Genomic DNA, 18,945 nt, shown 5'->3' with positions numbered 1-18,945 from the left:
ACCCAGAAGAGAGAAAGAGGAGCAACTAGAAAGTGACTGATTTCAAAACCAAACCAATATTTTAAAGGTCTTATTTTAAAAAAAAATAGAAGTATGCCAAAAGTGCCCTCGGCTTTACCCTTATGGCCCGCATGCATCTGCAATCCAGGCTACTTGACCATGACCAAGGTCACCAGCCCCTGGTTAGGTCATCTGTGTTTGCACATGGAGCACATTAGGTAACAGTCATGGTACATGAAGCAAGATATTTAAATTTAAATTAAAAAGACTTAGAGATTTCCAAAGAAAGTAGGGAAACGTCTTAATTGGGAAATTATAGGAACATAAAATTATAAGACATAAAAAGAAGGGACCTGAGTCACTTAATCCAAGCCTTTCATGCGACAGATGAAGGGCAAAGGCCCTGAGAAAATCACACAGCGCCACAAAATGGCCGCGTTAGCCTGCAAAGGCTTTCTTTCCGCCGGCAGACCCAGATCGGATTGTCCTGAGGCCGCTGTGGAGAAAGCGGGGCGAAGGAGTGAGAACCCGGGCGGGACAGCAAGTCCTAAGCTTCTATGTAAAGGAACGCGGACAAAACCTAAGGAGAGGCTTGTTTTTGTAGTGCAGGAGGCCGGCACCGGGCTCCCCATCAAGGAATCGCAAAATGGAGTCATTAAGTAGCCGAACCACGGACCTAGAACTGGGAAATATGAAAAAGTTCCTTAAGATGGGAATGGCCTGAACCCAGACCTTGGCAACCGCTCCGAATGACAATGTGTAGGCAAAGCCGCATTTTGAAAAAGGAGGGAAGATGACAGAAGAGGGGCCCCGGCTGCACACAATCCCCGGGAGACTTCGGCGGGGAGCGCAGTCTGTTAAGTGTAAAAGGCCCAAAGGGGAGAGAAAACCGCCAACGTAGCGGCATGGAGAGGGCCCGATGGACCTGCAGGAGGAGAGAAGGAGGGGGCTGCGGACTTAGTTGAGCTCAACAAAAAGTGACAACAGTCCACGATATTCTTTCCCAGCTGTTCGCAGGACTATCCCAAAATCAGACAAGTTCACGCTCTCTTTGGATCTGGCCGATAGACCCACTCTAAACAGGGGAGAATTTTTTGTTCAAATAACAAGGGGAATGAGAAAAGAAGGTCTTTGGCTCTGCACTGGTTGTGTGGACATGCTCATAAGGAAATAGACATTTAAAAATGCAACATAAACCCGACAAAAGTGGAACTCTACGTGGGCAAGTCAAAGTATGAGCAGATTCTGACAACAGGAGCAGCATTTCACAGTTTTATCATTCGCTATACGGCAGATCTGTGTTCAGGAATCTGCGGGGTTTACAGGTCCAATCTGGAAAGCAAGCGGTGAGAGGAACCTCCTACCTGATGCTACTTTGGGCTGGTTGCCTACAATCCCAACAGTCTTTCCATTCATCCTCGCAAAGCCAATAATGATGTTCTTGGCATAATTGGGCATTATCTCAAAAAATTCTCTCTCATCAACAATCTGCAAAAAAGGAATGAAAACTAGTCACAAAGGGAAGACAAACACCAAGCCACAAAAGTAGACTTTGCCACGTATTTATTGCTGTTTGTTGTTCAGTTATTCCCTCGTGTCCAACTCTTCATAACCCCTGGGACTATACTACTGGAGTAGTTTGCCAATTCTTTCTCCAGTGGATTAAGGCAAACAGGGTTGGGGGCTTGCTCAGGCTCACAGAGCTTGCCAGTGTCTGAGGGATGGGAACTCGGGTCTTCTCGACTGCAAGCCCAGTCCTCTGGTCCCTGAGCCACACCTCGGCCTCAGACAGTTAGAGCTGCCCTTGGGTAAGTGCTTACTGTAATGGAGATCCCCCGACAAGCTTTCACTATCCTGAGTGCTGCATGGTAGGCTGGCTATATCAGACAAGATCTCAATCACATTTCCAGACCCTCATCCTTCTTTCTTAACTCCCATCCCCTGGATCCAGAGTTGGAAAGGGAGAAGGAAAAAAGAGACAGAGCTGGGTAGCCCGACTGGCCAGTTCCAATTGGTCTCTGGTGGGACAGCTTCTGTTACTACTCACAAAGGTTTTATTTGTCTTTCCTTCCTAAACAGGACCATGATATCAGAAAGGCAATGCCATGACATATAAGTGAATTGGCCATCTGGGTACAGTGGCCAAATATAGGTCAGGTCAACTGGAAGATGACCCTGGATGCAGTAGCAAACTTTGGTCTTTTTTCTTAAAAAAAAACAAAAACAAAAACAAAAAACACTTTATATTTATTATTTTTATTTTCTCCAGTTATGTATAAAACAATTTTATTTTCATTTCATTTTATTTTGTTGCTGAGACAATTGAGGTTAAGTTACTTGATTAGGGGAAAACATCTTCACAGTTAAAGGTTCTGATAAAGGCCTCATTTCCAAAATATATAGAGAACTGACTCAAATTTATAAGAAATCAAGCCATTCTCCAATTGATAAATGGTCAAAGGATATGAACAGACAATTTTCAGAGGATGAAATTGAAACTATTACCACCCATATGAAAGAGTGTTCCAAATCATTATTGATCAGAGAAATGCAAATTAAGACAACTCTGAGATACCACTACACACCTGTCAGATTGGCTAAGATGACAGGAAAAAATAATGATGAATGTTGGAGGGGATGCGGGAAAACTGGGACACTGATGCATTGTTGGTGGAGTTGTGAACAAATCCAACCATTCTGGAGAGCAATCTGGAATTATGCCCAAAAAATTATCAAATTGTGCATACCCTTTGATCCAGCAGTGTTTCTATTGGGCTTATATCCCAAAGAAATACTAAAGAAGGGAAAGGGACCTGTATGTGCCAAAATGTTTGTAGCAGCCCTATTTGTAGTGGCTAGAAACTGGAAAATGAATGGATGCCCATCAATTGGAGAATGGCTGGGTAAATTGTGGTATATGAATGTTATGGAATATTATTGTTCTGTAAGAAATGACCAGCAGGATGAATACAGAGAGGACTGGCAAGACTTACATGAACTGATGCTAAGTGAAATGAGCAGAACCAGGAGATCATTATACACTTCAACAACGATATTGTATGAGGACATATTTTGATGGAAGTGGATTTCTTTGACAAAGAGACCTGAGTTTCAATTGATAAATGATGGACAGAAGCAGCTACACCCAAAGAAAGAACACTGGGAAACAAATGTGAACTATCTACATTTTTGTTTTTCTTCCCGGGTTATTTATACCTTCTGAATCCAATTCTCCCTGTGCAACAAGAGAACTGTTCGGTTCTGCAAACATATATTGTATCTAGGATATACTGCAACATATCCAACATATATAGGACTGCTTGCCATCTAGGGGAGGGGGTGGAGGGAAGGAGGGGAAAAATCGGAACAGAAATGAGTGCAAGGGATAATGTTGTAAAAAAATTACCCTGGCATGGATTCTGTCAATATAAAGTAATTATTAAATAAAAATTAAAAAAAAAAAAAGTTACTTGCTTAGAGTCATATAAATAAATTTTTTACATTTTTTTTAAACTTTGTGTTCAGATTCTCTCCCTTCCTCCCCATCTCCACATTATTAAGAAGGCACATGTCCACAGGGAAAAGGATCAATATGTGCAAAAATGTTTGTAGTGTCTTTTTGTGGTGACAAAGAATTGGAAGATGGGTAAATGCCCATTAACTGGGGAGTGGCTGAATAAGTTATAGTATGTGAAAATAATGGGATATTATTGTTCAATAAAAAAAAAAAGATGAACAGACTGATTTTAGAAAGGCTAGAAAGATTTACAAGAACTGATGCTGAATGAAATAAGTAGAACCAGGAAAACATTGAATACAGCAACAGTCAGATTATATGATGATCAATTATGATAGACTTGGTTCTTCTCAGTGGTTCAGTGATCCAAGGCAATCCCAATAAATTTTGGATGAAAAATGCCATTCACATCCAGAAAGAAAACTATGCAGACTGAATGTAAATCAATACATGATATGCTCACTTTTTTTTTCTTCTTTTTTTTCTCATGGCTTTTCCCTTTTGTTCTGATTTTTCTCTCTCAACATGATTCATATGGAAATATGTAAAAAATAAATGTACATGTACAACAAAAAAGTTATTTTATATTTAACTAGGAAATTTTTTTTTAATTACCAAGAAGGCACATGTGAAGTTATGCAAAATGTTTTCATAAAAGTCATGTTGTGAAAAAAATATAGATATCTCACCCCCCAAAAAAACAACACAAAGTTTAAAAAAAAATAGAGTATGCTTCAATCTGAATTCAGAAAGAACTAGTTATTTTTCTGGATATGGATAGTATTTTTCATCATAAGTCCATCACAAAGTAATCATGGATCATTGTATTGCTGAGAATATGAAAGTCATTCACAAATAGCTTACCCTCTCACAATATTATTATTACTTTGTACACAGTACATTTCACTTTGCTTGAGTTCATGGAGGACTTTCCAGGTTTTTCTGAGAGCATCCTGCTCATCACTTCCCACAAATTAATAATATTCCATCATAATCACATATACAATTTATTCTACCATTTCACAGTTTCCATTTGCTCAATTCTAAGTTTTAAAAAATTATTTTCCTCAGAGAGCTTTTGTACCTTCTTTCCCATTTGGTCAATTTTGCTTTTTAAGGCAAACATGAACTTTTTATATTCCCTTTGCATCACTGTCATTTTTCTTTCTCCACCTCTCTGACTTGATTTTCAAAATCATTTTTGAGCTCTTCCATGGCCTGAGATCAATTCTTATTTTTCTCAGAGATTTTGAATGTATCTTCTTCTTAAGGTGTATTTTGATCTTCCTTATCACCATAGTAACTTTCTAGTCAGAATCTTTTTCTGTTGTTTCTGTTGATCTTTAATTCTGTTAAAGTAGGGCTCTGCTTCCAGGATGGAGGATATAATAACCCAAGCTTCAGGGGTTTTGTGCAGCTATTTTCAGAGATCCTTCTAGGGACCTGCCCTGGACCCGTGAGGAGGGGGGTCCTCACTCCATCGTGGCTGTAATATTTAGGGTGCTAAAGCAACAGAGTCCTTCCCCAAGGCTGCTAAAGAGGCCTCCTGGGGGCTGGAGCCTCTGCCATGGCCAGCTTGTTGTTTCCATCAGCCTGTTTGAGACAAACTTTTTCTGCTGACCTTCCAAGTCATCTATGGCGTCTCTGGGCTGAGAGGTCTGGAAATGGCAGGTGCTGCCGATCACTTGAGGTCCCAAGGTGCATCCCTGGTACAGGCCGGGCTGGGAGGGGGGGCTGCACGCTGGACTCCCCTCCTAGTGCCACAGACTTTTCCTGTTGACTTTCTAGGGTGCCTTCTGCTGCAGAATTGTCCGGCTCCATCTTTTTGAGCGTTCTGAAGCTCTAAAATTTGTTTACAGTTATTATTTACAGGAATTTGGATCGATTTGGGGGAAGAGCTTCACGAGTCCCTGCCTTTACTCCTTGGCTCTACCCCAGCCCAACCTTGGCTTTTTAGAGATAGGCTCCTTTGAGTCAAGTAACACCCATTTTGTGCCTAAAGCTAAAAAAGAAATGAGATGGAGAAAGTCCTCTTTTACTGTTTAAGAGGGGAGAAAACAAGCAAAAAACCCCAACAACTTGGGTGGGGAAGACCTGCAGGGTTTCTGCCAAAGCCGGAACAATTGTTATTTATTTCGCTGGGAGTCAGCTGAGCCCAAATATTGACAGAATGGATTTGGCCCGGGGCCTATGGTTGGCCAATCAATGAGGGCGAGAGTGATTTGGAGTTAAGGCGGGGTCTTTAAGAAAGAAATCTAGGCTGTAATCTCCAAAAACTTCAAAATATTTTCTGCGGTTTCTGTGATCAAAATGGATATTCCTTGGGCAGAGCACCTACAGTTAAGGACACGGCACCCTGTGGGGACAAAAGGGCAGCTCCTTCTCCTGCTGAGGTCTGTGCTTCCTTCTCAGAGGGCCACCACAGGGAGGCGAGGCCCCGGCGGGCACAGCAGGGAAATCTCTCCGGCTCTCAATGACCGGCCAACAAGAGGCCTAGGCAGGACAAACGTCAGCGCCGCTGGACCCAGAGTCCTAGAAGGTATCATCTGGCCCAGCCATAGCATCTGAGAGAGGAAAGCATCCAAGGAGAATAAACGGCTCAATCCATAACCGGGCGGGAACGAGACCACCTCCGGAGCCTTGCCAGGCGGTGGGCCAGTCTCTACGGTAACTTCCAGCTGGAGCGGGAACTCTGACCCGTCCGCCATGCTGCTCTACTTACGAAGGCAGCCAAATCTCTGTCTTCGCTTCTTCGCGTCTCAGCCTGTCTGGTCTTGGGAGTGTGTTCTCTCCCGGGTCCTTCCCTGTCCCCCTCCCCTGCCCAGCTCCTCCCTAACTCCCCAGACTCTGCCTTCCCTTCCCTTCCCCTCTTCTCTGAAACGTAAAAAGCAAGGACACCAGCATATGGTTCCTTAAATGGCATCCTCTGTGGCTGTGACAAAGGCCTCATGAGATCTTCACGTCTTGAACCACTCGCTCTCCCACTTGGTTCTTTAATATACTTCAGATGGTACCAAAATCCGCACGGCTTTCTCACCGTGACAAAGAGAGGAAGACTGCGCCGATTTACCGCAGGGCACTTGGGAAGCCCAGAAATTCCTGCAAGGCGGTCTCAGGAATCAATTACTCCTGGGTGCCTAACTGCTGGGACCTCCTCAAAGGACACTTCGGGACCCCGAGATCTCAGAACACTGGATAGTGGGCGGGACCTGGGAACCTCACACTCCGCCAGAAAGGGAATTAAAGCTGCCTTCGGTACACTTTGAAAGATCAGGAGGCCCCTCAATGGGGATCTCCCTACCACTCAAAGCTATCCATTATACATATGATAGCTCTATTTGTTAGAAAATATTCCATATAACTTTTACCAAATGTTGTTAAAGTGCACCTAGTATTTTTTTCCATGTAATTAATGGCCCTTTAAATACTTAAAAGACAGCTCTCGTATGCCTCCTAAACTCTTCCCACCCAAATATTCCCAATTCAGAAGGATGTAAAATGGTTCAAAGTACGAATTGTTGGCTTGTTTTTTTTTTTTTTTTTTTTTGGTTTTGTCTTTGTGCCCCTAGCACTCACCACAGTATCTTGCACATAGCAAGTACTTATCTAATAACTTGTTTATTGAAAGAGTTCCTGTTCCTGATCCTCATATGATGTTATAGGTAGAAGTCCCTTCATCATTTTGCCTGTTCCTATTCTCTGATTGGGAAATAGTTCTTGTTCTCATCTATAGGAATCATTCATTATGTCTTGGATAGACATGTGTCATAGAAACTTTCTATAAAGACTGTTTCCTAGTAGATTATATCTCCCTTTAACTAGTTTTGTTTTTGCAGAAATTTTAATTTTATTACACAAAACTTTATCTTCTTACTTTTTATAAGCCAGTCTAACCTTTGTTTGGTTAAAACTTCTTTTATTCATAGTTGTGGAGGGTTTTTCCTTCCTTCATTGTCTAATCTGTATATGATAAGTTTAAACCATGTAACCAAGCTTATCTTGGTTTATGAACCTGAATAATGATTTATCTTAACCTAATTCCTTCCAGTTTCCCCAGCAGAGAGTACCTCGTTCAAATAGTACAAGATCAACCCAAGATCTTTGGGCTGACCAAACAGACTACAAGATTGGTTTATTTCTGTATGTTTCATACTTAAAAAATCTTTTTTTCAAACTACTGTCTAAAAGCTTTGATGGTTTACTGCCATGGCATTATCATTTGAGATCTGGTACTGTTAGACCCTCCTCCTTCCAAATTTTATTCATTTTTTCTTTTGATATTTTTGACCTTTCATTCCAGATAAATTTCATCATTATTTTTTCTAGTTCCATAAACTAACTTTTTGGTAGGCTGGCATACATTGTATAAGGAGATTAATTTACATAGTTAACAATTCATTAGCAATGAATATTTCTCCAATCATTTAAATCTATTTCTATAAAATGTTTTGTACTTGTATACATTAATATGATTCCTTTTTGTGTCTGTAGAAAGACTTCCAAATATATACATTAGTAGTGATTTTGAATTAAATTTCTTTTTATAACTTTACTCAATTTATTGTTTTAATTAATGTTTAGTTTTCTCTAGTGATTTCTCAAGATAGATCCTATCATCTGAAGATGATTTTGGTTTTGTTTCTTCTTTGTCTGTTCTATTTGAATTCAGATTTTCTTAACTAGTGCTATATCCACCAAGTTACCTAGCCTTCTGATATTAAGTTTAAATAATCTAGCTCTTCTGTTAATTTGAGTATTTCTTATTTTTGTAAACATTCATTTCATCTAAGTTAGCATATGTTGGCATATAATTAAGCAAAAATGTGAATTCCATTTCTCATTGTTTTAATAAAATTTTCTAATTTTTTTCTTCATATGCCAATTCTTCAGGATAAAATTATTTAATCTAAATTGTAATCTTGTCTTAGAAGGACCTTTATTGAATATAATTTTTATTGCACTGCCAATAAAGGAAATATTTAATATTTATGGGTTTTTTTACATTTTATGAAATTTTTGTGCCTTAATACATGGCCAATTTTTGTGAAGATGTCATACACAAATAAGAAATATGTATGTATCTTTCTGTTCCGAATTAGTAGTCATCAGATAACTGTAATATCCCACTTTTTAAAAAAACCTATTCATGGCCTTATCTTCTTTCTCATTTAACTCTGTTAGAGTTGCCTAGCTTTGAAGGGGATATATTGAGATCCCCCATTATTCTAGTTTTCTGGTTTGTTTCTTTTTATAATTCCACTCAATTTTCTTTGAAAGATTTTGATGCTATGCCAATTAGTGCTTATATTAAAAGTATTGACATTAGTTCCATTTCCTGTGGTGCCTGAGGCATAGTTTCTCTGTTAAATCTCACAATAGTGTCTATTTTAATTCTCTTACTATTTTTACTTTTATTTTTATTTCTCTACTTAATGTCAAGATTTTTTTATTTTAGGATCTTTTCCAAGAAATGACTGGTGAAGTCTTTCTATTTCCATTTTGTCCTTTGGTTTTAGTAGATCTGGCAGTCTTTGCATATGACTTAATATATAATATATAGGTTTTTATTTCATCATGATTTTTAGGAATTTTGATGATTGTCATATTTTCTCTCCTTAACCAAGTTTTCTAAATCAGATGTTTTTGATAGAATGTACCTTAAGTATTTTTCTGGTCTCCCCCCAAGTTAATCTTTTGATTTTGTTTTAATATTTATGTTTTCATGATAAATGTGTAAATAGGTACAGAATTGCACAAGTTTAACATATATTGGATTGTTTACTGTCTAAGGGAAAGGGTAGGGAGAAGGGAGGGAGAAAAGGTTTGAATCACAAGGTATTGCAAGAGTGAATGTTGAAAACTAATTTTGCATGTATTTTGAAAATAAACTATTATGAAAAAAATTGTTTTCATAGAGTTGATGTTTTCTATTTGGCCTACTCTAGTTTTCAAAGTGTCCAATTCTTGGATATGGTTTATCATATTCTAAAATATTTATTATACTTCTTTTTTTCCCTAGTCCTCATTTCATTTAATATTATATTTCCTATCTCATGCTTCATTTATTCTGAGTATTCTTATAACGCTTGCACTACACCTATACTAGGTATGGAGTAAGCACTTAATAAATGCTTGTTCCCATCTTCCCTTTCTGGGTTTACCTTCTTGGATTCTCCCAGTCTTTCTTCCCTGAGTTCAGTATTTTTACTCAGTTTCTACACTGGAGCTTTGTGCTTGGGTCAGACTGTTCCCTCCCATGCTCACAGATGGTTTGGGCTGATTTTGCTCGGTCCTTGATGCGGTAGCTAACAATTCCCTGTCTGCAGGAATTCTTGGTTCCTTCAGTCTCCTTCTCCTTGAACAATCCCAATGCCAAAGTTGGCTTTGTCTCCCTTGTGACCTAAAAGGCCCCTTTTAGAAGGGGTTGTTTGGGCTGCTGGTCAGCCCCTGCAAGACCTGGGGCTCTGATTCACAGATATTGGCATAGTCTCCTGTCTCCTGCCTTGTGGTTTGCCCACTTGCTGATCTGTCTTCTGCTATGGATTCTGACCGTTTACTCATCCTTCTGCCTCCCCTAGCTTGGCTCCACTCAGAGCCTCCACAGATTTTTAGCAGCAGTTGTTTTGTGGTTTCCTTCATTGTTGTTCTTTCTGATGCACTTTTACAGTTTTCCTGGGATCTGTGAGGAGCATCTGGATTCCTCTAAATCTTAATACACTGTCATCTTAGCCAGAAAAATAAAAATGACATATTTTAACTCCTACTACACTTAAAAAATCCTTATGGAGTTTCTAAATACTATCCATTAAGAAGGATACATAAAACTATCCTTCTTTCCACCCAAAGGGAGTTTTCAGTCTCTTAAGGGAAATGAAACAAAAGTGAGAAAAATAATATACAGGGAAACATAAATTTAAGGACCTAATTTGTATGACATGTTAATCTTTATATTAAAAATTGTATGTAACATAAGAACAAATAAAATTGATCTAAGAGCTAATAAAATTTAGGAACTAACCGTTTCATATTTGAAGGAAAGACAGTATACTATTGTAAGACTTAAGTCTAAAAACATCATCTATTTTTCCAAATGACTCAGTTTCTCCTCCCTCACTTTCCATGTTTAATTAGTTTTCAAGTCTCATTGACTCTACTTTCATAGTTAAGTCAAGTCAACAAGCATTTGCAAAGAGCTATCATATGCCAGTTCCTGTATTAAGTTTTGGGGGTATAAAGATTAAAAAAAAAAAATCCCTACTCTTAAGGAATCTCAGGGGAGACAACATGCAAATAATCTATATTACAATCTGATCAAAAAAGGATAGATTGAAGATAATTACAGAGGGAAAGTGAATTGCTTTAAGGAATTAGCATTAAAAGGTACTAGAAAAGGCTTCTTTGCAGAAGGTGAGATTTTATCTGGAACCCAGAAGAAATCAGGGAAGTTAGGACATAGAAATGAGGAAGGACAGCATTCCAGGCCTGGGAGATAATTAAGAAAAATTATTAGGAAAAAAAATTAGGAGATGAAGTGTCATATTCAAGGAACTTCAAGGAGGCCACTGTGACTGGATCTTAAAGTACATGAAGATAAGTAATGGAAAGGAAGAAAGGGACTAGATTATAATGAGTTTTAAAAGCCAAAAAGAGAATTTTATATTTGATAAAGAAGCAGGGAATCCCTGGAGTTTACTGAATGGGAGGGTAATGCTGTCAGACCAATGTTCTAGGAGGATCATTTAGACAACTGTGTCCAGTGGGTGGATTAGAATGGCAAGAAGCTTGGGGGAATGGGGACCACCAGAAATCTGCTGTGAGGCTCTGCACCAGGACTGCCACTTTCTCCTTGTCTCTGCTCACTCAGCTGCCATCCAAGTTCTAGATATTACAACAGCCTCCAAAGGGGCTTTTCTGTGCCAATCTATCCTTTCTTCTATTCATCTTCTACACAGATGCAAAAACAACCTTCCTAAAGCAATATCACTATGTCAGTTCCCCTGTTTGAAAGCCTCTGGTGACTCCTTATTGTTTCTCACACAAAATTAAAATTCTTTAGCCTACCATTAAAGACTTCATAATTTGACATCAAAATGATCTATTCAATTTATCACATATTCCACTTCACACACTCTAGATTCTCATGGATATTTTGATGACTACTCAAAAGTCATTGTCAAAAATTCAATTTATCTTCCTCCTAACAATTCTTCTCAAGAAGAATCATTATCTTGTCCTACAGGCAAAATTCTGAATTCACTTTTGATAGCTCATACTTTAGTCTCTATATCTATTAGGTCATCAACTAGATCAATTCATAAGATAAGCTCATAGATATAGAGCTAGACAAAACCCTAGAGATCACTGAGTATAACCTAATTTTTCAGATGAAGAATCTTGGGCCCTAAGAGATAAGTGATTTTGCTCAGGGTGAGACAGTTAATCTTGTGGAGGATTTTGAATCCAGGTTTTTCCTGATTTCAAGTTTTTTATACCACACTGTTTCTGCTAGGTCACTTTTCTACACATCAATGCCCATCCTTTCTAGAGCTATGATAGGTCATTTAATGCAGGCGTTGATCATCTCTTATTAAAGTTACACAAAAACCCTTTAATTCCTTTTATCTCTATCACTTCTTCCACTTTAAATCCATGATACACAATGCAGCAATAATCTTATAAATAATTGCTTTGATTTATATTATTCCTCCATCCAGAAACCTATTGCTTATTATGTCATGCTACAATATACTAAAATATACTCTGTGTGTATGTATATTTAGCACTCTATGTAGTGTAAATTAACATATGAAGAATACTAACATATTATACTAAAATATACCACATATTTACACTATATATATTTATTATGTATATTTAATACTATATATTTGTATTATAAGATGTAGACTCCACAGGCTCCTACAAGACTGAGTGCACAATATTTAAGTTGGTAGTTTGGTAAATGGTGACATAAGCATTCATACATAATATGCTGCAGGGCATCAGATATCCCCTAATAAGATTTGTTTCCTTGGTGAAAATTAAGAATTTAAAAGTATATATGTGTATGTATGTGTACATACACATATATATTTACCCCCACATCCACACACACATATACATATATCCATATACACACATACATACCACTACATGCATACATACCCACATATACTCAGACACACATATATCATATGCATTTACCCATATGTAAACATGCATGTAAAACAATACTAATATAGCTGATGTATAATGTAGATTTATCACTTGATTGAATCTTTAATTTCAATTTTGTCTAAGATCAAGAATTACTTTTTTTTCTAACAAATTCTACTCCTGATCTTTGTTGTAGTGTTTGTGTATATATCTTATTTCCTCTACTAACTCTTCTCCTTTAATTCTATTCCTTAATTTGCTTTTACTTGCTATTGCTTAACTCTCCCCATCGATCCCTCCCTTATCTTCTCCTCCCATTCTTTCCTTCCTTCTTTATCCTATTCCCATTAATCTACACACCTTATCACACTCCTGTTAATCTAAACACTCTTCTGTACTCCACTATTTCCTTCTCTCATTTTTTTAATAGATTTTGTAGGGTACTATATATACCCTTCAAGCTATGTTTATGTATTGTTCCCTACTTAACCTATTCCCAATGTGAATGTTTTCAGAACTATCACCTTCCTTTCCCTCTAATGCCTTGTCTCTTCTTTCTTTGCAACTCATCTGTATAACATAATTATTATTTTTAATCTTTTCTTAAACAGTTTACTTTTTAGAATTGGATTACACTCAACTCTGTCCCAATCTTTCTTTTGAGCTACCCAATTATTGATGATAATCTTAAATATATGATAAATATTTCCATGTAAAAAACATAAATGATGTGTCAATGTTAAATTCCTTGAAATTAATCTTTGATATTGCCTCTTATATGCTAAATTTTCTATTAAGTTCAGATTTTGTTGAGACAAATTCCTGAAAATCTGCAAGTTTGTTGAATGTTCATTTCTTTTTTTATTCAATATTATGGACAATTTTGCTGGACACAATATTTTTGGCAACAGGCCTAGTTCTTTTGATTGTTGGTATATATGATTCCAAGATCTGCAATCTTTTATTGTGGCTGCTGATAAATCCTGTACAATTCTAATTGCACCTCCAATATATTTGAATTGGAATGTTTTTTATTTCTTGCAAAATTTTCTCTTTGAACTAGGAGATTTCAAAATCTGGCAATAATAGTACAATGTTTTCCACAAAGGATCTCTTTGAGGTAATAATAGATGAACTTTATCTATTTCTACTTTCCCTTCATGTTCTATCACTTCAGGACAATTTTCTTGGATTATTTCTTACAGCTTTCAGACAATACAATTATTCCTATATTTTCCCTTGATCTGTTCTCCAGATCTGTTGCTTTTCTTCTAAAATGTTTCACATTCTGTTCTATTTTCTTAGTCTCTTATAGCTTTACTGGCTTCCCCTTGCCCAATTCTAATTTTCAAAAAATTAGTTTCTTCTTTAAAATTCTGTATCTCCTTTTCTAGTTAGTTTCTACTCTTTTTAAAAAAATAATGTTCTTGTTTTCCTTGAATGGTTCTTCTTTTCTTTTTTTTTTTTTTAAGTTTTTTTCTCAATCTTTCTCACTTGATTCTTAAAGACTTTTTTGAGTTTTTCTCTAAATTCTTTCTGCATGGGGAATCATTTAACATAACTTTTTGGGGCAGAAGAAGCTTTTTTACTTCACTATTCTCCTTTGAAGATGAATCCCGGTCTTCCCTATTCCCATAGTAAGTTTCTATGGATGAGTTCTTTGTTCTTTGCCTGTTCCTTTTTGGTTTTTTAATGAGAACTACTAGAGTAAACACCTCTGATCCAGGGTTGGGGGATGCGCCTCTGGCTTCCCTTCAGCTCCCCCCTCCTGCAGGTGTCCTGTCCCCCTGCCTCCCTGCCTCTGCACTTACCTGCTGCTGCTCTTCTCCCCAGGACCTCCTCTCTATAGCACAGCTGGACCCGACCTCCTATTCAGCAGGCGTTCCCTGGGGTAAGAGTTCCTGGGGTTCTGCTGAGGCTCCAATGAAGCCCAGCTAGTCCCAAGGGCCCGGCTGGGCGCTCTCCCTCTGGTTAATCTCTGGCCTGGGGGCTTCTTTGGGCTGTCCCAGGACACCTGTTCCGCCCCATCTTCCTTGTCTTTCATCAGTCTATATTCACTCTGAGGCTCAAATTTGTTCTGTTTGTGGGAGGACTTCCCAGAGCTTGAGATTTACCCCCCTGCTCTGCCATCTTCCCAGAATCCTCTGAGTCTACTGACTATTCTGGCAATGAGGTTTGCCCCTAGGGCTACCACCACAACCAGAAGAGCAAATTAGTTCAGTGAAATGATCTTTTAAATCCTCCATGGCTGGTATTCTAAAACAGCCCAAAACAGTTAGCAAATGTACTCCCTGGCTAGTCGGGAGAGACAGCAAAGTCAGAGGGAGCGCTTACTGCATGGACGATATCCACCATGTCATAGGCTTTGGTAGACTCCAAGGGAACAAGCATGTCCAGCTCGGGAACCAGGCGGTCACTGAAAGTAAGCAACAAGAGAAGCAGATAGGACCAGCAATGAATCCACGTGCATTTATTAAGCACCCATTGTACCCTGGGTACTGGGGACAAAATGAAAACACTAATTACCCAGAAACCTAGCTGTGAATCACTAAGGATTCACGAGGTCAAAAAAAAAATGGCCATCAACTATGCAGTCTTAAATCTGTATGGTTAGAATCATAAAATCAATCATGTAATTAGTACTTATTGAGTACACAGTCATCAATGTTCATTTCAATATAAACAATCACTATTATTCCACTGAACAAGAATGGATTGCCCAATTAGTTGCACATTACTAATAATGGAAAACTTTAGCAACATGATCAACTGATACAATCTTAGAAGCAGAAAAAGAGCTCATTTTAATGAATACAATTATTTCAAAAATATAAATCAAAAGAAAGAGTGCTTTGGAAATAAAAGTGCATGTTTTGCAATGGCCTCTAAGCTTCAAAAAAAACCATATAGGTAGGAAGGCTGACCCCTGAAATCCATGAAAGAACAGGAATGTCCTTTTCTTTGTGACAGGAGAGAAGGAAAAGGCCAAAGATTTCACTTAGCAATATCTGGCCTTAACTGTGGCTTCACTGATACAGGGCACACCCAGAGGAAGAAATTCCGCTTACTAGTACAAGAAAGCACCTGTTCCAAAGCCACCTTTCTTTGTGTCAGGGCCCCTCTGGCAGTCTGCAGAAAGCTAAGGACCCCTTCTTAAAAATCATGTTTTTTTTAATGCATAAAATAAAGTACAGAGAGTACAAAGGCCCATTACAAAGTTTAAAATATGTGGGAGATTGAGATAAGCAGCTATGTGTTTCAAAGTAGCAGCCTCAGGTTCAGTGAACATTTTTCACTACTTCCCCCAAAGAGTGCTTTCACATGCAGATGCGGCTAAGAGAAAAGGGCCATGCCCCTATCTGCTGTCACTGTCTGCCCAAGGTCGAATGGGGGGCAAAGAGAATGTCAGCTAATTAACCTCACAGCCTGACAGTATGAGATCACAGAAAGTGGGTCTCTGGTTCATCATCTTCCAACTGAGGAGACTGACCTTGACGACTTCCAAAATCCCTCCCAGCTCTGACAAGCTATCCAGGATCCAAGCAAACCTCAGTCCCCCAAAAGGAAAAGACACTGTTGGCAAAGACCCCTTTGTACAGCAGAGATCCAAAAGGACAAAAGGAAAAAGTGATCTTTTTTTTCTCTTACATAGCTGCAGCTCCTCTGAAAAGAGCAAGTATTGAGAATAAGCACAAAAATGTTTCAGAAGCAAAGACCTTTAAGACTTTGCTTTTCTTACAATGAAGATTGTTATTATGTCCAGTCCTTTGGAAAACCTCTCCGTGTAGGAATGATTTCTTTGTAATATCTTCTAGGAGCAGGTAGGGAATGGAATGAGAAAAGTAGATGAAGGAAGCTGCACTGTTTAATGTAACTTTCCCCCCAAGAAAAAGGGCATCCTTGATCCAGATTAGTTTGTAACAAATATATAATCATCTTTGTTAACCCAATCCAAAATCCTCATCCCACATTTCAACAGGCACAAATGTTTTATCTTTAAGATACAATTCAATTTCCAGGAACTTAACGGTCAGAGAAGTCAAAAGGGTACAAAGCCATCAATTGCAGTTTGGAGAAAACTTAGAATCTTATCCCTGCCAATGCTATGCCTTCTGGAAACTAATTTTCTCTCTCTCTCATCTTGTACCCCATACAACAAGCATCGATTAAATTCCTACTGTATGGAAGGAACTCAACCAGCTGCTGGTCTAGGACACACTTATTTTACCAGTTTCCATTTGTATTGTGCTTATCAGTTTACAAAGTGCTCTTTACATGTGGTTCCTCACTTTTATCATTATGTCAAAGACAGGCAATGTAGGCATTCATATCTCCATTTTACAGATGAGTAAATTGAGGCTCAGTGTAATTAAACAATGTGATCAAGGTCACAGAGCTAGTATTAGGTGGCAAATCACAAATACCTTCTAATTCCAAATCCTGGTTTCTTGTTTCTCATGTCTTAAAGGGGAAAAATAAAACTAGCTTTTTCTGCTACTGTCCCTAGGCATGTGATTATTTGAAAGGGCTAAGTCATTTGTCATTATAGTACACAAAAGCCTGAATGTACTCTTTCCTTTTCAAATCTGCCCAACAAGTAAAGCTATCAAAGGGCACTAGTTTATCCCAAAGCTGGTTCAGACAAATAAAGCCATCACGCCAAAGCTCACTGAGAGGTTTCTGTCACTTACCACCGATCGTGACACTCCCGTACTGGAGCTGGATCCTGGTTACTCAGAGGTAAGTAGTTGAAGAACTCCCGAAGGTTAAATAGGGCATCTATGTCATTTTCAAAGGCTCTGTGGGCCACCCCTAGAAAGCAAAGGTAAAAGGAGATTCAGCTTGGGAACAGACCCCCCAGCTGGCCCCCAACTACCGTGCGGGCAGCTCTCCTGATGTGTGCACGGAAAAAAGGCCCTTTAACTGGCTGCATTCATCTAGCAGGCCATTCACCACGCACTTGTGCCATGAGGCCCGGGAAAGAAGGGTGGATTTCAAGTTGGAAGTGGCGGGTTTGCAGCTGGTCTCAGTACTTGCCATCTGTGATTCTTTACCAGATGACCTCTAGGGTTCCTTCTGTTTCCAAATCCTATGACACTAAGTTTATATAAGACTACTGCTATGAAATAATAGTTCCTTCCCTAGGCCGCTTTTTTCCCCAAAAAAACAATATGGAGTCTAAGGGCTCCAGAAAAGGTATAATTCATAGCATAAAAGTAGCATCCAGATCTCTCTACTTGTGTTCAATTCTAGGCCCAAATATGCACGAGTAATGGGGCCTCTATATACCCACATGTACATGTAAACACACACACAAAGAGTACAGTAGAAAGAACTGGAGCTAGAATCAGAAGATCTGAGTTCAAATATCATTTCTGGGATTTACGGCCTCGGTCTTGGTCTTAGTCTTGGTCAGGTGACTTTTGCAGGGCAAGATGACCCAAACTGTTAGACTTAGAGTAGATGGCCTTGGAGCCCATCCTGCATCTATATGAATCTGACATGGGCAGATGTATAGCTGATTAACAAATTCTACAGCTTGTTTATCTAATTGCATGTGATAATCCAGAGAGATGTTAATCATCCACTTGTTTTTTCTTATGTGAATAGTTAAACTGAATTCTTGAGGGATTCCAGATTTCCTCCTGATGGCTTTATAAGGTTCTAGTGCTTGATGTAACTAGTATGATGTTCCAACACATGAAATCCTCAGATATCACTATTTGTAATTTATATTCAAACCCAAGAAGTGTAAAAATGGGCATTTCTTTGTGGGAGCTGTCAGGTGGTGAAAGAGAAAAACAATTATTACTAAACATATACTACCCGGTTAGTTTGGATTTTAGGATGGACATCTTAGCTCAAGTTTCAATAAGTGTTTATTACACATCTACTATGTGTAAGGCACTCTGCTGGGTGTTGGGGACATGAGGACAAAATGGAAAATAATTTCAACCTTAAGGAGTTCAAAGCCTACTGGAGATTTATAGGCTATAAAGAGAAGGAAAAAGAAATTTATTTTCAGTAGGAGAGGAATTCTAAAAGACTAGCTTCAGGAAGTAGTATGGGAACTGAACCTTGAAGAAAAAGAGGAATTTAGTGACAGAGAAGTGAAGATAAAGTACATTCCAGGCCCAGGGAATAGCTTGTGCAAAGCCCCAGAAGGCAAAAATAGAATTGTTAGTTTAGGAAACATCCAATAGGTTAGATTGGCTGTACTTTGGAGGAGGAGGAGGTGAAGGGTCCTATGCAGGAGAAAAAAGTCTGCAAAA

At 38.6% G+C, this 18,945-nt stretch overlaps 1 protein-coding gene across 1 annotated transcript in view; it reads right to left on the bottom strand.

Annotated features, from left to right (window-relative positions):
* PCCB (propionyl-CoA carboxylase subunit beta) overlaps window positions 1-18,945 on the bottom strand; it is a 64,187-nt gene that overhangs the window by 9,689 nt on the left and 35,553 nt on the right. The window contains exons 8-10 of the mRNA XM_051985601.1: window positions 17,365-17,485; window positions 15,008-15,089; window positions 1,365-1,488 (exon numbers count right to left, since the gene is read on the bottom strand). Of these exons, the coding sequence (XP_051841561.1) occupies window positions 1,365-1,488; window positions 15,008-15,089; window positions 17,365-17,485 (327 nt within the window). The remainder of the gene's footprint in view (window positions 1-1,364; window positions 1,489-15,007; window positions 15,090-17,364; window positions 17,486-18,945) is intronic.

The sequence above is a fragment of the Antechinus flavipes genome, chromosome 3 (assembly GCF_016432865.1).
Source record: "Antechinus flavipes isolate AdamAnt ecotype Samford, QLD, Australia chromosome 3, AdamAnt_v2, whole genome shotgun sequence".
Taxonomy (NCBI): domain Eukaryota; kingdom Metazoa; phylum Chordata; class Mammalia; order Dasyuromorphia; family Dasyuridae; genus Antechinus; species Antechinus flavipes.
Note: the sequence above shows the minus strand (reverse complement) of the source record. Positions and strands in the feature narration are given on the sequence as shown.